The following is a 22742-nucleotide window of genomic DNA, read 5'->3' on the forward strand; positions in this document are numbered from 1 at the left end:
CACAGTTAACCGTGCATGAACACAAACATTCCCCACAGACCTACGTAAGATGTCGATGTGGTGTGTACACCCTTCAACCAGCAGAGGGCCTCATGGCTCCTCTTTCTCATGAGTGCTCAGATGTTGACAGAGCAATCTGACTGAATCTTAACCGGTCATGTCAACCACACACCTTCGCATAGTGGCCTATATGGTCACGTGTTGCTGACCAAACTCAGAGGATGACCACAACATAGTGGCATAGGGGTTTAATCAACCCATCAACTTTGTGACCCACTCCTGACTTGAATGATGTAATTCATGGTCCTCTTATAGTCAATAACGACAGGTTTCCTCCATGGATGAAGTGTTAGAGATAACATACACTACCAGTCAAAGGTTTGGGGTCACTTAGAAATGTTCTTGTTTTTGAAAGAAAAGCAAATGTTTGTCCATTAATATAACGTCTAATTGATCAGAAATACAGTGTAGACATTGTTAATGTTGTAAATGACTATTGTAGCTGGAAATGGCAGATTTTCAATGGAATATCTACAAAGGCCCATTATCAGCAACAATCACTCCTGTGTTCCAATGGTATGTTTGGTAATCCAAGTTTATCATTTTAGTCTGATTGATCATTAGAAAACCCTTTTGCAATTATTTTAGCAACACTTAAAACTGTTGTGATGATAAAAAAAATAATTAAACTGGCCTCTTTATACTAGTTCAATATCTTCAACATCAGCATTTGGGGGTTCCATTATAGGCTTAAAATGGCCTGAAACAAAGTACTTCCTTCTGAAACTCATCCATCTTTTCTTGTTCTGAGAAATGCAGGCTATTCCATAAAAGACATTTCCAAGAAACTGAAAATCTCCCTTCACATAACAGCACAAATCATTTCTAAACAGAATAAAACGTGAAGTGGGAAGACCCAGTGCACAACTGAGCAAGAGGACAAATACATTAGACGCCTCACAGGTCCTCAACTGGGAGCTTCATTAAATAGTATCTGCAAAACACCAGTCTCAACTTCAACAGTGAAGAGGTGACTCCGGGATGCTGGCCTTCTGGACAGAGTTGTAAAGAAAAAGACATACAGTGGGGAGAACAAGCTGATTTTTGCAGGTTTTCCCACATACAAAGCATGTATAAGTCTGTAATTTTTATCATAGGTACTCTTTAACTGTGAGTGATGAAATCTAAAACAAAAATCCAGAAAATCACATTGCATGATTTAAGTGATTATTTAGCATTTTATTGCATGACATAAGTATTTGATCACCTACCAACCAGTAAGAATTTAGCTACATTATGACAGAGAAGCATCTGAAAGTGCATACAGAGGGCAGTGGAGTGGTTCATTTTGGATTTAGCATCTGGAATCTATAGTCGAAGTGGGGAACTAAACTGCATACGATTTCCTGAACATCAAAAGATGGAACTTCCAGATCCTGCAGAACAACAGCTCAGAGTTCCTACTAACGGATGCATAAGAGTTGTTGTTCTATATTTACTCTTCTATTTTTGTTGTAGAAGTGGGAAATACTCCCTTGCAGCTACAAACATCCTGTTTGCTGTGATTTAACAGTGTTCTGTCCTTGATTAAGAACAAATACTTACACTCCAATTGAAGCGCCTCTGTCCTCTCTGAGCAGAGACGCAGGTTCATCAGTGCTTTAAACCGGCTGCTGTGTATTGAAAATGCAGAATAACAGGAGTTTAACATGCTCTAGATCTCATCCTTAAATATGCAACATAAATACTGGTCTGACAATGTTCAGCTATACTTCCTGGCACAATGGGAGTTCAACATAAAGCAAACTATAACAGAGGCCAGTAAACAACCCATACTAAAAAAAAAAACTTTGAGAGAGAAAACTCTGAAATACAAATAAAATGTTACTATGGAAATTTCTGAATAAAGGACAAATGTAAAATTGTACAGTTGTGACTATTCTAAGCAAAGTTATAGCACTTTTACCCCAAACCTCAGTTCATCAAGATAGCAGTGTGCCCCCAGCCTTAAAAACACCCATTGTGTAACCAGGTTCACACTAGCCATATCTGGGCTATTCTAAGCATCTATTTTAGGCTGGTTATATATATGAAAATACCCAAGGTCTGAGCACGTATTGTTTCCACAGAGATCGCAACCACACAAAAACATACAAAGAGGGAATAGTCAAGGCTGAGAAAGTATTGTCTGCTCAGGGTAAATTTGACATTGACAGGAAAAGAGAGGTCAGCGTACACTCACAAATATTTTGTTTTATAAAACTAGTTACATTTATTACAAGTTAAGAACAGTAAATATAAGATTCAACAAAGTAAGATACTATAACATAGAAAACAATTATTTTACGAAACTGTAAAATTGAGAGGCAATAACAATCTAGAGCAACAAGTCTCATACAAAAAATTTCATTTGATGAAAAAAAACAGAAGCACTGTTGTCAAAAGGCTTAGTCCGATAACACACAATTAAGAAAAATCTAGAAAAAAAACATTTGCTCATTCAATTGTCTCAAATTCCAGTTTCCATTTCCTGTAATAGAGGAAGAGGGCAGACTGCTTCTCAGGAAGTGGGTGTGTCCCTTTGGCTCGGCCCACCTGACCTTCCATTTTCTGTGTAAACATGATAGCATTCCAAAGACCCGCTAAAGCGGTGGTCTTTTGCAATGATGCATTATTTCATTAAGCCTTCATCAATCCTATTGAATATATTACATTTATCTCTTAAGAAAATACTTAGACAGAAAAAAACTATTCAATGTAAAAGGCACTATTACATATAATGTGACCGTTCCTGACAGTAATCCAGAGTGCTGCTGTGCGCTGCCTAACAAAAGAGGAAAAATAGAAAACTGTACAAGAACCGGCTCAAGGAGAGGGATTGGTGGCGACCATTACATGTGGGACTAAACCGGGGGTGCGCTGTAGCGCACATCAACATTGAACTTGTCCGCTGTTTTGAGCGGCAGGGGCTTCTTCAGGACGCCCCTCTTCATGATCATCTCCTCATTAGCATAAATGGGTGTATCCGTGTCATCTGAATGGTAGCCTGACTGGTACCCACTAGTCTGATTGGACGACTCGGAGGCAAGGGACTCCTTACTCTTACATCTCTGGATGTGGCTGGGGGATGACGTCAGGCAATTAGAATCCAAGAAGTAAATACAGTAACAAAGAAATACCCTGATGTCATCCGAATCCAGGGTATTGCACATTCCCATTAGAGTTTGGGAGTCCCGTCAACTCACCTGAAGTTCGGCGTGCGGTGAGGCTGATGGTCCATACTCTTCATCTCCTCAGGTGATAAGCCCATACCACTGTCTAACTGACCCTCCTGTAAGAAACATCCACCAAGGACTTATTGGCTGTTGATATGCGAGTGGAAGGGACCGTGGGTGTGAGCGTGGAGATACTCACCACGACAGCCCGATGCTCCACAGAAATGTCATTGAAAGTCTTTACACTGAGTGGTCGACTGCACCGGTCATTCTGCTGAGAGAGCCTGCTAGAAACAATGAGGGGAGGTTCAACTGCTAGACCTCACAGATTACAGCAGCAACTCACAAGTGTTCATATATTGTGTGTAAAGTTATTCCACTGCTGGGGTGTTAGTATTTTGACACATCAACGTGAGACTTGGAATTAATTTAGTACACTGTTCCAACTTAATACCCAGGGGCGATGGGGATTGTGTTGTCGTGGTGAATCTGGGGTTCACCACAGGTGACCTCTCTGATGACTTTGGTGAAGGGGTTCCTGGGTTCAGGAATCAATGAGCCCCCCTCTCCAACCACTGCTGTCACTGTAAGAGGGATGTAGTCTTTCCCATCCTGAAGAGAAACACACATGGATTACACACATATACACACACACACACATTTAAAGGATACCTTGAAAAACAAAGAAACAGTCACCTGATGAGCACTGGCCTGTAGGAGGTTTCCAAGATGTTCCACCAGCTCTGTGAAGGTTGGTCTGTCTGTGGGTTTGTCCAGCCAGCAGTCCAACATGGTTTGATATCTAAGGAAGTAAATTACACATTAGGGGGTGGTATATTGGCAATACACACTTCAGGTGCTTCATTGCTATTAAAAACGAATTACCAATGTAACAAGAACAGTAAACTCTAAAAAATAACTTATGTTTGCATCATTTTGTGATATATGTATTGTCTGAAGTACAGCTAAAATGCTGTTTTATCCAGGAACCAAATTACCTGACGGATTATTAAGCAACAAGACCTGTGGAGACATGGTATATGGCCCCAATGTAATACCAAGCGCCAGGTTACAGTCGCTAGTCTCATATTGGCCGTATACCACAAGGACCAAAAGTGTCTTATTGCTAATATCAACTGCTTACAAATAGTCAGGGGGTGGGTAATAACGCGTTATAAGTAACGCAAATAAGTAAGAGAGTACAGTTTCAGAGGAACAAGTACTTTTCTATTTACTTTCTAGGGGCTGTACTATTTACTCTTACTCAAGTATTTATTTATTTTATAAATCGTACTCTTTAGTCAATTACATTTTATCTACTATTTGGTAACAATTTTGACTTCAGTCGTTTGTGAAAAAAATATTGAGTTTTTTCGTTTTAGTTTTTTTCATTTGCGAGCACAGACAATGACAAAGGCTAATTAAATGAAAGGAAAGATGGAAAGTTGTCAATTGGAGATGTACTGAGCATTACTACACAAGCTGAATATATATATATTTTTTTTTACCAGTAACATGGCCTTAATTTGCAAGAATCTTATTTGCAACACAGATTATAATAGAAATACAGTATTATTTACTTTTGCAATTTATTGTTTTTCTATTCTATTCTATGCATTGCTGTGGGCTCTGGAAAACAAATGCCTATTTAAACATAAAAAATGCAGTACATTTGTGTTCATACTTTCTTAAAAAAAATTTCCTTGTTGTTACAAAATATGTAACTAGTACTCTAGTAGTTTTGCTCTTACTTGAGTAGTTTTTTCAGGTGATACTTCAACTTTTACTTGAGTACATTTTAGGACAAGTAACAGTACTTTTACTTGAGTACAGATTTTCAGTACTCTACCCGCCCCTGCAAATAGTAAACAAGAAATTTTAGGTCCCATAGTGTGTTATCTATGACCTATTGCAACACCAGCAGAGAGTCATAATCTATGATGTGAATGTACATATTAGGACTGTCCATAATGATGAGTTGTGATGTGTTCTCATTGGTCCACTCACATCTCAGTCGTGGCATACTCTGGTGCCCTCATCCTGGTCCCTTCCTTCAGTCTCCTGCAGAAGGCCTCGTCGATGCTCACACCAGGGTAGGGAGATGCCCCTGGGGGCGGAGAGAAGATGTTCTAATGCAGTCCCAGTGTTGTGATGGCGCGGCCACTAAGTGGTCAACAGTGGGCTACGTGGTACTCACCTAAAGAGAAGATCTCCCAGAGCAGAACCCCAAATGACCACACGTCGCTTTGTGTGGTATAGACCCGGTCGAAGATGGTCTCAGGGGCCATCCATTTCAGAGGGAGTCGTGCCTGCAGAGAGAGTCCCAGTTTATAACCCAGTGGATAAGGGACAGAGTTGCAGAGCGTTCAGAGAGAGTCCCAGTTTATAACCCAGTGGATAAGGGGCAGAGTTACAGAGCGTTCACAGAGAGTCCCAGTTTATAACCCAGTGTTTAAGGGGCAGAGTTACAGAGCGTTCAGAGAGAGTCCCAGTTTATAACCCAGTGGATAAGGGGCAGAGTTACAGAGCGTTCAGAGAGAGTCCCAGTTTATAACCCAGTGGATAAGGGGCAGAGTTACAGAGCGTTCAGAGAGAGTCCCAGTTTATAACACAGTGTTTAAGAGGCAGAGTTACAGAGCGTTCAGAGAGAGTCCCAGTTAATAACCCAGTGGATAAGGGGCAGAGTTACAGAGCGTTCAGAGAGAGTCCCAGTTTATAACCCAGTGGATAAGGGGCAGAGTTGCGGAGCAATCAGAGAGAGTCCCAGTTTATAACCCAGTGGATAAGGGGCAGAGTTACAGAGTGTTCTTAGTGACTTACGTCTCCCTTGCGGACGTAGTCGGGATCTTTGTAGACGTCTCTGGCCAGGCCGAAGTCACAGATCTTCACAACGTTGTTCTCAGAAAGCAGGATGTTCCTCGCCGCCAGGTCCCGATGGATACACTTGCGTGAGGAGAGGAACTCCATGCCCTTTGACACCTGGAAGCTGTAGCTGATCAGGTCTTCCATGGTCAGATGCTCCTCCCACTCTGCCGGTGGTCAGATCAGAAAAAAAGAAATCACGACCCACCCAGCAGAGATAGGCAGGCCGTGTGACCACTGGTGGGTAGTGCTTGCATCCAGTGGGTAAGACCTCCAGTATATGCATGCGGTTAACATGGAGATCTAGAGCTGTGTTACCTTCCTCCTCCTCTAGGTGGCTAACAGAACACTCTTCTCCCTGTCTGGAGCAGACTGCTGTTCCAGTGCAGATGTCCAGCTGGGTGCTGGTCCCCAAACCCAGGTCTCCTTCAGTGACGTCGTCCTCAACACGCTCCCACAGACCAGACTGCGGCCGTCTCCTCTGTTGCAATGGGGTAAACAAAATGTATTAGAATACACTTTTGGATGACTCCCTCCAGGACATTTCAGACTAACTCTGGCATGGGTAAACTGCACATTCTAGACTCAGTAACAGGAAAACGCAGTTGCCATTGGCAGTTTCAGCAGTGTAACATAGAGCCATGTATGACCAGGCAGGTGACATGACAGTGTCTCGGAGAGTGGTTGAGTAAGGGTCTGGGATTAGTGTAACCACTTTAGAGGCTGGCTGGACTTTACAGGCTGTTGAAGCAGAGGCATGGCTCATTTACCTTGAAGGGGCTGTACTCTCCACGCTTGCTCTTTAAGTAGCTGGAGAGGTTGCCGTGTTTACAGTACTCCACAATCACCATCAATGGACCTAAAGGGGAGATGGGGGGGGGTGAAAGGACAAAAGGTTCCAGAAGAATGTCTTCATTTACAGATGCAGTCTGGGACTGGAACAAACAATGAACCCTTTTGTAAACCTCCCATTCTGAACAGGATGTGTGGGCTGGTTACATCGATCTGTGAGTAGAATCACTATCGTATCTAGTTTGAAAGTGGAAGGTTTTGATGACCTATTGGCACAAAAAGGACTTACGGTAGAACACAATTTTCAGGGACCCTATGTTGGCTTGACGGCGCCACTTTTACAAATAGTGACCAAAAATCCAGGAATACATTAATGTAAATGGATAGTTCACTGAAAATGTATCTTTCCAATTTGTCAAAATGTGTTTGTGCTTATTATTCTTCAGATCCTACAAAGCAAAACATTATGCATCATAAGAGGAAAACGCGCAGAGACAGGTTTGGTGAGTGTGTGCTGCCAAGCTGAGGACTCACTCCCAGGCTTAGTGCACGCCCCTAGCAGGTTAACCACATTCAGATGGTGGCCGATGTGGATGAGGATCTTCAGCTCTGACATCAGCGCACGGTACTCACTGGAGGTGGCTCCCTCTGTGGTGGGGCAGAGGTAAAACTCACTGGGTGTGTGTGTGTGTGTGTGTGTGTGTGTTTTGCTTGAATTTGTGTGTCACAGAGAAGGATGAGAGGAAGGTGTACCCACCTTTCAGCATTTTGACTGCCACCGTGGTACAGGTGGTGGCCTTCTCTATGCCAAAAGCTGCTGCCTCTACTACCTGACCAAAAGCACCTCGCCCCAACTGGTCACCTTCAAAACACACCATATACAACTTCAGATAGTGGAGATAAAAGTTCACTTTGTGTATGGTACATTTGAATATGTCTTTTATGTATTCTACTGTGTCTTCGGAAGGTCAACTCATAGGATGTAGAGGTGTCACCTAGCTTCAGCCTGTCACGAGGGAACTCCCACTTGTTGGCGTCGTACGTGAGCCTCTCACAGTGCTCATCCATTGGCATGTCATCCGAGTCCAGGATGATTGACAGGTATCCTGTCTTCATGTCTCCATTATTAGGCTTTAGAAAGACAAAGCAACAGAAAGACAGAGAGAGAGAGAGAGAGAGAGAGAGAGAGAGAGGATGATAATGAATATGTTTATTTACTGTATGTGAGTTTTTCATTTTTCAGGCCCTTCTCAGTACATATTCTGGCACGTCAGTGAGAGGCCCCGGCCAGTGAAGAAGGGCTTACGTGACGTCTGGCAGCAGAATATGGTTCTGTTGTTCCCCAGCACAAAGGAGAGTGGACACAGAGTGCTAGATCAGTCACTTCTCATCTGTCAGTCCAATTCCTCTGTGCATGTGGTGCAGTGTGTGTGCGTGTGTGCGTGTGCGTGTGTGTGATACACATCTACAGTCTGCTGGGTACATGTGGGTCCCCACAAAGTTTGTAAAACCTGCTTTTTTGGCCTCAATAAGGAAAAGGCAATGTTCGTGTTAGGAATTAGGTTTAGGGAAACAGGGTTACAGTTAGGTTTCAGCATAATCTATTAGGTTTAAGGCTAGGCTTTAGGGCCAGGTGAAGTTAAGCCCCAAACATTTTAATCATGTTTTAACATCATTGAGGTTAGGGTCAGATTAAGGTTAGGGTAAGGGTTAAGAAATAGCAAACATGGAAAGGGAGAGAGAGAAGGAGTATTTCCGTGTGTGTGTGTGCGCGTGTGTGTGTGTGTGGGGGGGGGGGGGGGGGTGCAGAAAGGGTGTGGACAGGAGGAGATTATAGAGGAGGGCAGTCAGTCTTACCCTTTTCCTGCTGCGGATGACGAAGACAATGAGTAGCCAGAAGAACATAGCAATGACCACAGAGCCGATAGGAACAATCAGCTCTACGTTAGTCTTTTCCTCTGCCCCTACAACCAATAGTCAATGTCAATTACAACATACAGAAATTCACTGCAGATTTTCCTCTGCTTTTGTGAACAGTAGTAAATATAATGCAGGCTACTTATATCTTTAGGTTATGTCTATAACTGCGATTCCTTTAAGGAAGAACTGGTGTACAACAAATATGGGGTACAGACTTATCACATCCACACCTAAACACACTCAAAAACACACTATAAACAAGCCCTATTTCTCTGATTCACTCTTGATGCACCTAAATCGGTCGGTCTATTCCCCTCTTCAAAGGAACCAGGGTTATAGACATAAATTAAAGTAATTTTATTATCAGCACAACACATGCCCTAAGCCAGACTAGAAGGACTCAGGAGGAATCAGCAGGCTAATGGCAGCCTACCAAAGAAAAACATCTTGCATGAAGGCATGCAGTCCCTTAGGGTGATGCAAAAAATGCAGGCTAACTATTCACCACTATTCAATATTCAACTCACTCTCACTATGAACTAGGAGCCGTGCCATTGAGGCAGTAAAACCTCACAAGCGTGTAAAGCGATACCCACCACTGTCAACCCTGTAAACAGTGCCCAAGATCACGCAACACCAGTAGTGGAGTTAGCATTCACCCTGTTAAGCTGCCCTTGCCATTTTCTCTCACATTATGTCAAGTAAATATTGTAGCATTCACAATCCAGTTAGACTGAAGGTGCTTAGAAGCATCCTACCCTGAGCTGGTCCCATTACCGGATGGTCCATGTACAGTACTGTTCACAAGTCTTAGGCACCTGAAAGTCAAACTAAAGCCATTTATTTGGGTAGTGTTTATATATATTTATGAAACCAACCCCAATTGGTGAGTGGAAGTACATAAAAATACACAATAAAAACAAAACACACTATAAACAAATGCCCTCAAACAAAACTTGTCCGCACTGTGCATGGATATGTACACACAGTACCGTACTGGGTCCAGTTTGAGACCCAGGAATGGAAAGAGCTGAGACAAAGTTAAGAAAGCCCTGAAACCCAGTGACTGAACATGAGAACAGCGTGTTGAGGTGTACACCACCTGTTCCCCGATTCTGTAACCAACAGCCAACTGTCCAGAAAGACAAACTACCTAAGCCCCCAACACCACTGGTACCAGAACCAGATCCCATGTCTCTATGGCCCTTTTGATCAACTTTGAAATGGTGCATAGAGACATGGGAGAGACCAAGATAGAGGACTAGAAACAGTGTTGAAGCGCAACCTCAGAGTGGAATTCGAATCAATAGCTGGGGCTTACTGACCGGAATAACTATCTGCAAGCCTTTAGGATTTTTAGACACTGAGAAACTCATTGAGGGGTACCTCCTGATGCCCCTTTTGAGAACCAGTAGGTAGCGACTGTCTCAGCCACCCCAGGCCTCCAAATGTCATCCAAGTCAGTTTGTGGTGACAGCAGCTTGAGTGCTTATCCAGTCGCCGTCACCTGTCTTGCTGGACGGCTTCTCTGGAGGTACAGAATCAATTCCAAGAAGCCCCCGAGACCTTTGCCACCATAAAACACCATCGTCTGGACGCTCTGGCTCAAACAGCTCCACAATGACAAACCATTTCCTTCCTGCCTTGTCTATAACCATTCACTCAAGTCAAGATGGATGCCAGAGGCATTTTACGTAACAAACACAGAGAACAGGAAAGACAAGGGTAGCAGAAATAGGGCCTGACCACACACCGGTCAAATTGTGTAAGTATCATTGGGAGCAATGTCAAACATGACAAAGAACAAGGTTTAGAACAAGAACCCGGCTTGGAAGACTTTGCCAACTTGATCTAGATGTCCTATGTCAGTGTCTAACCAGACCACAAGCACCAGCAGGGTTTGGTAGGACATTAAACCGTCACAATGTTTAGTAACAATACCAGGCATGGTTAGCACAGCTTCCGTATGTATAGTGGACAGTTAAATTGATACCAAAACAGGTAGTGAAGAAAAAAAAAAAAAGTAAAAATTGAGATTTTCTGTTTCATGTAAAAAATTACAGAATGAGGGCCAAACCATTATTCAATTGCCAGAGAGTTACTAAGACTAAAAGCTAAAATGCTCCAGAAATAGTAAAACATTCATGAAATCAACCCTACAGGCATAATTCGTTAAGGCTTTTCAGCAATATTAGAAAATATGTTCCCACATTGGGATTTGTTTATTATCCTTTAGTAACACAATCCTACAGTATGTCATCTGGTACAACACTTACATGGTTTGATTTCAGGTGTGGACATTTACTCCACATTTAATTTTAGTCTTTCTGAGCATAATAGGTCCTTACATTTCCATGACTTCTATAAGTTGATAAATAGAAGTGAGTTGAGTCATATAATGTCATGTTTATACAATTTTTGTAAATATGCTTTGAGACCTGAATCAACATGTCACGTGTTAGACCCAAATGCAAGGAGTCAGAGTACCCGTTCCACCACAGTGACCGTGTTATTACTGGGAAGCCTATATCATCCAATTGTATGTGAGACACTATGTTTTTGTTTTTTTTACTTCACACAAGCTAAAGAGGGAGACTCACTTGGCTGGTGATAGCACAAGAGCAGATGAAATACACCACTGGAATGCATATTAAGGTGCTTACATAACCCAAGAATGTTAAAGATTGCTCAGAAAACCATGGGTTTCAATAAGTGATTCTAAATGAGATAGAGTACTGTAAGTTGTCAGGACTAAAGACATACTCGGCCTATTGCCCTAATCAGTTTCATATTTAATTATATTAGTGTGCATGTAAACCTCCTCACTCTCTCTTCAGTTTGGCCATGTGCCTTGGCAGTAGTTAAAGCATGGTTTCAGGAAATTGTGTCTGTCTGCGTATGTTTGTATTGGAGGACAGACACTTCTGGAATTCATGCCGTGGCCAAATATTATAGTTAGCCATAATAATGTTCCGGGGTCATCACCACTCCTAGCCAAAGTCAACCTGGAGAAAGAAATGGTCATTACAACCACGGTCTGTGGGACTAATAACTATGCAACCCCTAATGATACACGCCACTGCCTCTTCCTTTCTTTAGCAATTCCTCTCTCTTGTCGTCTCATTAGCGAGGCAGCCTCATTCACACGCTCTGCATCGTTAGTGAGGCTCTGACAGCTGAGGGACCCTGAGTTCTGTCGTGGTGATGGCCCGGGGGCCAGTAGCGGGGGCCAGTAGCGGGGGCCAGTAGCGGTTCACTGTGTACACCTCTGTTTGGTCGTAGCTGTCTCAGTGGAGCAGGGTGCAGAGGCCGGCCTCTCCCTCTGTCCACTCTGAGCTTCTCATTGTTTTGGAGTGTGAATCTCAGGAGGATGTGCTCTAAAAGGGCTGGCTTCCTGCCCCACAGGGAACAGCTATTTATACACTTCATCTTTGATATAGCAAAATGGAGTGGGAGGTGAATAACAGAAACCTTGAGGCCTGCTATAAATAAATCCATTTATGAATGAGCGACCTACGTGGGACATTTGGGCTGCATTTACTAACTGTAAAACACCAGTAAAACTGACCAGATTATTTGTAATACAAATTATACTTGGTTATGGTAGTGTCATGTTTTGACTGTGTTAATGGCACCAGAGAACAGGAAATACAGGCCTTTTCTAATACTGCATCATGTCTGCAAGCTAATTAGCAGTGGGGGTTTCCTGTCCCGTGGGTGTTATGATCCAGTTTCCTGTAGTGGGAGGAAGGAACTGACCTTCAGTGATAAGGTAGGCCTGAGACACCACACAACCCTCGCGGTTGCAGGCAGTGCAGGTATACAGACCGCTGTCTTCCTTCTTTACTCGCTGGATGGTCAGGACCCGGTTCAACGGGCCCAGAATCACACCTGTGGTGTAAAAGACAGTGCCGCCTCAGTACCCACATGGTCTCACGTAAGACGGAGTAAAACCATTAGAATCACGCCCTTACCTGAGCCCTCAACCAGCGTTTGGTTGTTTTTGGTCCACGCCACAGTCGGAGTGGGTGTACCGGTAACATCACATTCTAGAGAGGTCGTGGTGCTGACGTTCACTCTCTGGTCCAATAAATCGGTCAGGATCCTGGCAGGCTCGAGGGCTGAAGAACAAGCACACAGGACTCTAAAGACTCTGTCATATACATATATTTTAGACCTGGAAAGCTCTGGGTAGGAACATGTCAGGTTGGTCCACATGTGGAGCATATGACGGATAAATGGGATCCAGGGTATTGTACCTCTGAGGGTAAGGTGTCGGAGGAGGCAGGTCTTCTCCCCAGTCTTGATGTTCTCCACCTGGCAGGCGTAAACACCCTCATCCCCCCACGACACGTTGGTCAAGGAGAGCTCCAGAGTGACGTTGGTGCCCTGCTGCCTGGAAGGGACAGGCTGGGACAGGGGCCGCGGGGACAGGGGCTGCGGAGACAGGGATAGGGCCCGGCAGGGCTGCACAGCTGGGACATGCTCTGGGTCAGACACATTCTCCACACGGTACCAGGCTAGGTTCCCATAGATCAGCCTGTCTGCTTTACACTTCAGAACTACCAGATCCTGCTCAATGGGCTGAGGAGATGGAGACACACTCAGCTCCAGACCGCCTGTAGAGTCCAAACACACATACACACACATTGAATCATGCAGTGTTGCTGTGGACGATGCACCGATGAACTCTAAAGCCAAGAATAGAAGAACCATGAAGACAAGCTTACGGGTCACATGGAAGAGTATGATGCGGGAATCTTGCCCCACTTTGTTAGATGTCAGGCATCTGTACAGGGCATGGACCTCCGCTTTACGGATCTTCAGAGAACTCACAGTCTGCAGAAAACAGGATAGTTACTGAAAATGGACTAATTCCCCGATATCACACAGCACTGAGATCACATAAAGAGGAATTCCTGCTCATTACTTTGTGTAAGTGGTCGGTGTTGGTGTCTATCCCAGCAATAGGATTCTGCCCTGTTGTGTTGTTTATATCCCTCCATCTTGAACAGTCCTCCAACTTGGCCACAGAGTTCACCACACCTGACCTGCAAGACAAACAAGAACACGCAGACTCAAAAGTAGAAAGTACTTCAAAAAAACTTCACATGCAAAAGCATTATGAAATGGTTTCTTAATAATTGATTATTATTGAGTCATCATTCCCACATTTATAAATGTTATTAACATATTCATCCAGTTATTTTAAACAGCTTTTAAGGTATTTAATAATTATTTATAGGAACATTGTTGAGATGTTTGATAAGCCCTTATAAATAGTTCAGTGTTTTTGTGTGGCCTCATCTAAAGTGTTTATAACTACAAAAATTATTTTTTTTTTAAAAATATTAATGTTTTGAGTGCCATGAGTACTTTCTCACAGAAAAATAGACACACCATTGGAACACAATAAAGCAGTACCTGAGCCACATTCAAAGAAAAGTATGTAGAATTTTTACAATGCAGGGGTGCTATGGGCAGAGCAAAATTCAGTGGGTAGGACCAAAAAAGGTAGGGCCTAGAACATATCAGTGGATAATAGGCACGCAATAAGGATATTCAAAACATTACGTAACACTTGCTAAAAATAAACAGTACATATATATACAGTATCTCACAAAAGTGAGTACACCCCTCACATTTTTCATGTGACACTGAAGAAATGACACTTTGCTACAATGTAAAGTAATGAGTTTACAGCTTGTTTAAAGGTGTAAATTTGCTGTCCCTTCAAAATAACACAACACACAGCCATTAATGTCTAAACCGCTGGCAACAAAAGTGTGTACACCCATAAGTGAAAATGTCCAAATTGGGCCCAAAGTGTCAATATTTTGTGTGGCCACCATTATCTTTCAGCACTGCCTTAACCTTCTTGGGCATGGAGTTCACCAGAGCTTCACAGGTTGCCACTGGAGTCTTCTTCCACTCTTCCATGATGACATCACGGAGCTTGTGGATGAAAGAGACCTTGCGCTCCTTCACCTTCCATTTGAGGATGCCCCACAGAGGCTCAATAGGGTTTAGGTCTGGAGACATGCTTGGCCAGTCCATCACCTTTACCCTCAGCTTCTTTAGCAAGGCAGTGGTCGTCTTGGAGGTGTGTTTGGGGTCGTTATCATGTTGGAATACTACCCTGCGGCTCAGTCTCTGAAGGGAGGGGATCATGCTCTGCTTCAGTATGTTAAAGTACATGTTGGCATTCATGGTTCCCTCAATAAACTGTAGCTCCCCAGTGCCGCCAGCGCTCCTGAAGCCCCAGACCATGACACACTTGTCTTCGTACTCCTCACCTGGTTGCTGCCACACACTCTTGACACCATCTGAACCAAATACGTTTATCTTGGTCTCATTAGACCACAGGACATGGTTCCAGTAATCCATGTCCTTAGTCTGCTTGTCTTCAGCAAACTGTTTGCGGGCTTTCTTGTGCATCATCTTTAGAAGAGGCTTCCCTCTGGGACGACAGACATCCAGACCAATTTGATGCAGAGTGCGGTGTATGGTCTGAGCACCGACAGGCTGACCCCCCATCCCTTCAACCTCTGCAGCAATGCTGGCAGCACTCATACGTCTATTTCCCAAAGACAACCTCTGGATATGACGCTGAGCATGTGCACTTCAACTTCTTTGGTTGACCATGGCGAGGTCTGTTCTGTGTGGAACCTTTCCTGTTAAACTGCTGTATGGTCTTGGCCACCGTGCTGCAGCTCAGTTTCAGGGTTTTGGCAATCTTCTTATAGCCTAGGCCATCTTTATGTAGAGCAACAATTCTTTTTTTTCAGATCCTTCCAGTGATCAGTATGAGGGAGTGTGAGAGCGATAACACCAGATTTAACACATGTCACATGACACCGGGGAGGGAAAATGGCTCATTGGGCCAAATTTGGACATTAATGGCTGTGTGTTGAGTTATTGTAAGGGGACAGCAAATTTACACTGTTATACAAGCTTTACACTCACTCCTTTACATTGTAGCAAAGTGTCATTTCCTCAGTGTTGTCACATGAAAAGATATAAACAAATATTTGCAAAAATGTGAGGGGTGTACTCACTTTTGTGAGATACTGTATATATATACAGTTGGGCTCATTAGTCTGCATACTCTGGCAGAAATGTGAAGATTTGGCATTGATTTAGAAAATATGACTGATCACGCAAAACAACTGTCTTTTATTTAAGGATAGTAATCATATGAACCCATTTATTATTACATAGTTGTTTGGCTCCTTTTTAAATTATAATGATAACAGAGATGGCCCAAATGGCCCTGATCAAAAGTTGACATACCCTTGAATGTTTGGCCTTGTTACAGACACCCAAGGTGACACACACAGGTGAAAATGGCAATTAAAGGTTAATTTCCCACACCTGTGGCTTTTTAAAATTAAATTACTTTCTGTGTATAAAAAGTCAATGAGTTTTAAGCTGTCACGTGGATGCACTGAGCAGGCTAGATCCTGAGCCATGGGGAGCAGAAAAAAACTGTCAAAAGACCTGTGTAACAAGGTAATGGAACTTTATAAAGATGGAAATGGATATAAAAAGATATCAAAAGCCGTGCAAATACCAGTCAGTACTGTTCAATCACTTATTAAGAAGTGAAAAATGTGGGTATCTCTTGATACCAAGCAAAGGTCAGGTAGACCAAGAAAGATTTCAGCCAAAACTGCCAGAGGAATTGTTTAAGAAATAAATAAAAGAAATAAAAGACGTGTTTTGCCAGCTCACTCGTGTTTTCTTTACAAATGGTACATATATTACCAAAACTTTTGAGCACAACTGTGTGTATATATGCATACATACATATACATATACAAAACTGTGCAAACGGTTTAGGCTGGTGTGATAATGCTGTAAAGTAAAAATGCTTTCAAAAATAGACTTAATAGTTACATTTTTGAAGTAGAAAAATAGAAAACATCTAGGCAGGTGAAAATGTCTAGGATGGCTGGACGAAGTGACAGGTAGTAAAGGATAGAGGGGAAAAGAGGAAATGAAGACGGGGCTCCACAGGAACAAGATTTCCGACAGAGAAGTGCAAGGGGAACAACAGGAAACCCTGAGGAGGACTGAGGAAGTTGTTGGATGTGCTGGCCGATGATAAGGCCGTCCTGATGATGGTCAGAGCAGTGGACCACACTGTACTGTCCGGCCCCTCTATCAACACGCTTTACATTAGGGGACTACTCACTAATCACACGCCATTCTGAAGCCCAGCTCTATCACAGCCTCAACACATGGAAGTCCTCCGGAGCACACAGCCATATTCCACTGAGAACACTAAGGTCATGCTGAAAAACACACACAGCACCATAGAGCATGTGCAGATAATCCTGGCCTTCACGCCTTCCCTCGGCCTGACTAGCCCGGTGTTGTTAAACAGAGCACGCGATGTATTGTGAGAAGTATGAATCATATCCTACTCTCTTCAACGGGTCACAGGGCATATTCATTGTCTAAGTCCATGTTTTGGTTAACATCTCCAACGCCGCGGATCCTACGCAGAGTCAACAACCGGTTGACAATGAGCGCCGGCCGATTGGCAAGGTGCGGTTTACACGCGCCCGTGCGCGTGCGCACACACACACATCCCGTGTACGGCGAATGGGGGACTTACTGCGGGATGAATTCACAGTCGTCGGTGGACATCCACTGCCACTGGATGCGTGCGGGGGTGGGGATTCCCCGGGCAGTGCACCTCAGGATGGGACTGCTGCCGTACATGTGGACATCAGTGTCCACGGCAACCTCCTTCTCAATGATGTGGGGACGCACTGGGAGGAGATGGGAAATGACTTAGAAAACTCTGCATACTGAAGGCGCCAACGGTCAGATTATACATTGTTAACAGAGGTGCAGCGTTAAGGAAAAAGTAGGGAAGTTCATTACCATTGACCAAGAGCTGGACAGAGTGTCTCTGCTCTTCTTTGGTTATCTTATTGGTCAGGACCACGGTGTAATTCCCAGCGTCCTTCTCTGCTATGTCAAGGATTGTGAGGGAGTCTCTGGCCGGTTTAAATCTGTATTCATCCTTACGGATAGGCTGGCCGTTTCTGTACCTGCATGAATAAGAACAGGTTGTGTCAACGTAGCGCATTGAGTACAGTATAATCTACTGTCATTAGTGTCCACGATCAAACATACCATTTGACAGTCGGCTCTGGGTAGGCATCGAACTTGACCGGGATTTTAATGGTCTCGCTACTAACATTCACCCCTAGAACCTTGACCCACTTGCTGTCATCGAAATCGATGAAAGGCTTTTCTAATGACAACAAAAACAACAGAAACATTGTCAGCTCACAAAGTCATCAAAACCATGAGTTACATCATGAATTATTCATGCAGTAAGGCACTAGGGGGTGTGGTGTATGGCCAATATACCACGGCTAAGAGCTGTTCTGAGGCACGACGGATTGCAGAATGCCTGGTCACGGCGCTTAACTGTGGTATATTGGACATATACCACAAACCGCCAAGGCACCTCAGGATATTGCAGTATATGGCCAATACACCATGGCTAATGGCTGTTCTTAGCCACACCCCCTTGTGCCATATTACTTAAATAAGACATGGGGAAATATTCAGTCTAATACAGTAAGAGGAGACCCACAAAAGACTGCACTCAGCTGCAAATTACAGGGTTATATACCTTGGACAACAAACATGGCTTAAACAACTAAAAGCCAACTGTACTTACCAAAGACCACAAGAGAGGCAGATGCAGTTTTCATCATCTGTCCACTCGAGGCTTTGCAGGTGTACTCTCCCGTGTAGTCAACAGTCACATTCTCTATTATGAGTGCGTTGGACAGTTCCAGAGAGTTCCACAGCTTCTTCTTGTACGATGTGTTGTAGGCCCGCACAGACCCAATCAGCGGGGTCTGTGAAAGAGGCAGAGAAACCGGAGAAGGTAAGGGTAAATCAGAGTAAACCTTGTGAGAACAGACTGTTGTCAGAATACATTACAAAAGAGTAGCATGAAACATGTAAGGGCAGCCTTTAACCAAGTTGTGTTTTTCACGTTCCTGGAAGCAGGAAGTAAAGAGGAAACGTGGGAGAAAGAGGAAGAGAGATATTGGTATCCATCTCTTGAATTAAAGATGTCTAGGCTGGGCCAGGTCAATGTCTTCGTCACATCAATGGTTTCCGTTTATGTTAGTAACATGTCTCTCTCTAAGTGGTGAGTCAGTGGTTCCATGTGCAGTGTGTCTACAAGCGGGTACGAACCAGGCTGACTGGGTACGTCCAGGTGAAATCGATGGCCACATTGAGCTCTGTGTAGGCAGTGCAGTTGAGCACCAGTTTCTCCCCAACAGACAGCCTCTCATGTGCCGGGGTCAGAGTGAGGTCATAGATCTTATATCCTGCGGAAAGGGAGGGGACACGATGGAGCAGTGTATTGTTCTCCTGAGACTCACACACACACGCAATCCACACACACACACACACACACACACACACTGTTCATGCAGGCTGACAATACACTTGGACACACATGCATTATGTGAACATTAATAAACATTCATTTACAATGATACTTTTAATGACCCCTTGGCACTGTATCTAAGAGATACATCCAACCAATCAAGGAGTCATACACAACACTAAATGCCAACCTAACGCACTTACCAACAACAGCAACAATGTAGATAGGTGATTTGTAGGTCTCATTGTGAATTTGAGTCTGACAGAAGACCACTCCAGCATAGCTGATCAAGTGACTTGGCACAGAGAAACCCTTTATGCTGTCCCAAAAAATGTCCTTCCCATTTGGATAAAGTTCTTTCTTGGGAAACTTCTGACAAAAAGGACACCGAACAAATAAAAGATAACGAACAAAGAATTACAGATACATCCCAACATTGTATACATTTGACAAATGAAAAACAAATTGCAGGTACATCACAAAATGTTATCGACTCCACAAATATGAGTAAACCGTATTCCATGCAGGTAGAAACTACATGGAAATTATGACTGAAGTTTATTTGCTTGGTGAAATTTAAGGTCAGAAGGCAGTGAGGTTTTTCCAAACCTAATTTTCAGTGAAATGTCCTATGAACTATACAGGACACCATAGCTCCACATAACGACATCCCCAAGATCAAATACTGACTGATGTTGCCAGGAGAAGAGGTGGGGACAGCCCAGTCAGGAAATGGAAACTCAGTTCATTGCTCCCCTGCTCTATCATGGAAACAATGCAGCAGACTCTGACATTCCCAGCTGACACTATCTGCAGTTCACTATGCTGGAGGTCTAACAAAACGTACCTGACCATTTGTATCTGTGGACAAAGAATCAGCTACGCTGAAGGCTAATTCATGCAGTTAAACCAGATGAAAGGCAAGTTGTAAGTGAAGCGGCTTTACTGACCACTTTAGTGAAACCATCTGAACCTCATACAGGTTCATCATATCACATGGCATCCTTTTAAAAGCTCCTCTAACCGGACGGTGAAGTCAGTGGATCTATACTTACGGTGTGTAGCGTCACATTGAGGTCTTTCACAGAGCCCAGGCATGGGATGACCACCTGCACTCCCTCACTGATGAACACAACCTCGTAGTCCTTGTCGGAGGGAACAAACGGCACTTTATAATCTGAAATAAAAATATCAAAAGACACGATGACAGCCAGTATACATCTACAGTATGGCGATAATACAGATATATACATATGGTCACATGAGCAGCCAATCATAATAAAGGAAGATAGCTACTGTAAGCAAGACCACCCATTGGGTTATTATTGATAGGATCGGTGTGCGTGCATGTCATTTAAGAGGTGATGATGACGCACACCTTGGACATGAACATAAATGGCCACAGAGGTTTTGTGGTCCTCCACAGCCAGATCTTTGTAGGAGCACCGATACTCTCCAGTCTCATTGACGGTGGCGGAGGAAATCTGTATCTTGGTGCAGAAGAAACCCGAGCCACTGCAATCTACCGTGGAGACACGGTGTCCGGCGCGACTGCGATTGTAAGAGGTTGTCCATTCCAGGTACTGACGGCCACTGTACAACAGAGAATGATTATCGTTACATGGGGAAATGGTTGATGTGTAACATAGAGAATGCGGTCTTGTTAAGGTATCAGGGGTGGTTCATATTAGTTTAAAAAAACACCTCCTGAATTATGCTCTGGCAAGCCTGGTATGTCTCACCTGCAGGAGATCTCCAGGCTGTCCGATGCGTTGATACTGATGACTTTGTCCTGGATAGTCAGTGTTGGGGGGTCAGGCACAAACCTGAATTCAACGGCTGTAGGAACGGAGAGATAAACGATCACTCCTCAGCGTCATCCAAAAGTATGTTCCAGTCAGCATAAACACACAGGGGAGATCAATATTAAACTGCTCACTGTCATGTCAAGCCTTTTCTTCATTACATTTACATTACATTTTCATATCTTTTACTCTCTGGCCCCTGCGTGAATCACAACCACAACACTGGCGTTGCAAGGACCATGTTTTTATGCAGGAGGCAAGCCAATCATGAATAACATAGAAACAAGTAAAGTGGGACTCTCTGAGAGTAGAGTGAGAGAAACGACTAAACATGAGATCCAATATTAGTGGTTACTGTCCCTCCCAACTAAGGTTCATACTTCTAGAATCCACAGTCAGCTTTGCACCATGGTAGTGTGAGGCCAGACTCAATAAACATACACATTTACTCTCTGCAAGATGAAGGCCAAAGTAACATATTTGTAAGTCAATGATGAAATGACTTCAATCACTTTAACAGTGGAAACCCCAGAACTGTAAGCGAATGTATTGTATCCATGGCCTGGACTCTGGATTACGGGGCTATTTTTCCACTGTTGCAGCAAATGGCGGAGCAGAGCTGTGTCAAAACAGGAAGCCAGGGCAGATGGGCCGGGTCAAGCTCAATAGTCCAGCTCGGTGTTGCCTAAGGTGGGGTTCCTGTTCCAGAGGATACATCCCTCCTGGTGAGGGCCTGAACATATATTCTACACAGAATGTGGATTTTAACTAAAATACTACCAATGATTCTGTAACCGTTCAATATTATTGATGTTCGTAACCTGAAAAATCCAAAGAATATTCTGAAAAATAAGTATAGCTTCAGACTATTGAGGAGAGAAACATTGAGACACAGTGTTGTCTTTTTGGTGTCATTTTCTGGCTCAAGTGAAGTGATTTCAAATCGGAATGGATTTTTAAATAGATGGAGTGCCAAGGACCTGGGGTATGGTAGGCCAGAAAGTTATTGGAACTGATGTAAAATAGAATCATCAGAGCCATTGTTAACATACTGTAAGCATTAAATGCACCAAAGATTTAAAAAAATACCAATTATTACACATCTTTCATATATTGGTGATCAGTCATTACTATTTAAACCATTACAGTTGATGCCATAGTAAGATGGAACAACATCTTTTATATTTTATAACAAAAAATAAAAAACATTTCAGGTTATTCCGATAAATATCTAAAACAAAATACATCATGTTGTTTTAGTAAATAATAAAACACAGGTAGTCTAAGATCGATGTCACTGTTTTCTGGACATGTTAAACGGAATACTATTAATCAATCTTACCTTCAACACCGCTGACTCCCAGAAGAAAGCCAAGGAGAGGTAAAGTCATGACGGAGAATGCCTTTGCCATCGCCCGACAATAGATAGGGATTGTTTCCGCATGAACAAGCAATACAAGTTCTCCAGAAAGTAATCAAATCTATTCGTTTATCAACTCTTGACGCACACTGACAATGTTTTATAATTTCTGACTGGAACAATGTAAGAAACGAGCCAAACACATGGATCTGAATAAGACAGTAATCCTCCTTCACAGCGGTGCACTACAGTCAGACTGCTCAACAGTTTGATGCCTGAGTCCCAGTGGAGCTGAGTTGATAGTTCACTCTGAGGAAGGATGGAGCGCAGCTAGGAGCGGTCAGTGGAAACGC

General features: G+C 43.4%; 1 protein-coding gene across 3 annotated transcripts; it reads right to left on the minus strand.

Annotated features, from left to right (window-relative positions):
• Window positions 1-1218: 1218 nt before the first annotated feature.
• kdr (kinase insert domain receptor (a type III receptor tyrosine kinase)) lies at window positions 1219-22742 on the minus strand. Of its 3 annotated transcripts, none has more exons than XM_010872235.5 (29): window positions 22372-22742; window positions 20967-21063; window positions 20603-20817; window positions 20280-20401; window positions 19428-19596; window positions 19026-19162; window positions 18496-18679; window positions 17940-18060; window positions 17685-17854; window positions 17413-17569; window positions 13720-13840; window positions 13520-13628; window positions 13049-13408; window positions 12764-12910; window positions 12549-12680; window positions 8727-8833; window positions 7865-8000; window positions 7627-7731; window positions 7404-7517; window positions 6848-6936; window positions 6396-6558; window positions 6036-6244; window positions 5413-5524; window positions 5223-5322; window positions 3912-4017; window positions 3670-3827; window positions 3415-3499; window positions 3246-3331; window positions 1219-3120 (listed from the first exon to the last, which is right to left on the minus strand). In XM_010872235.5, exons 1-29 carry the CDS (start codon window positions 22439-22441, stop codon window positions 2904-2906), a joined length of 4098 nt encoding a protein of 1365 aa, XP_010870537.2. In that variant the 5' UTR covers window positions 22442-22742; the 3' UTR covers window positions 1219-2903. The 3 variants fall into 3 exon arrangements, with proteins under 3 accessions (XP_010870537.2, XP_010870536.2, XP_010870535.2); XM_010872234.5 differs by having other exon boundaries at window positions 3415-3502; window positions 19428-19593; window positions 22372-22741; XM_010872233.5 differs by having other exon boundaries at window positions 3415-3502; window positions 22372-22741.

This window comes from Esox lucius, chromosome 8 (genome assembly GCF_011004845.1).
Source record: "Esox lucius isolate fEsoLuc1 chromosome 8, fEsoLuc1.pri, whole genome shotgun sequence".
Taxonomy (NCBI): Eukaryota; Metazoa; Chordata; class Actinopteri; order Esociformes; family Esocidae; genus Esox; species Esox lucius.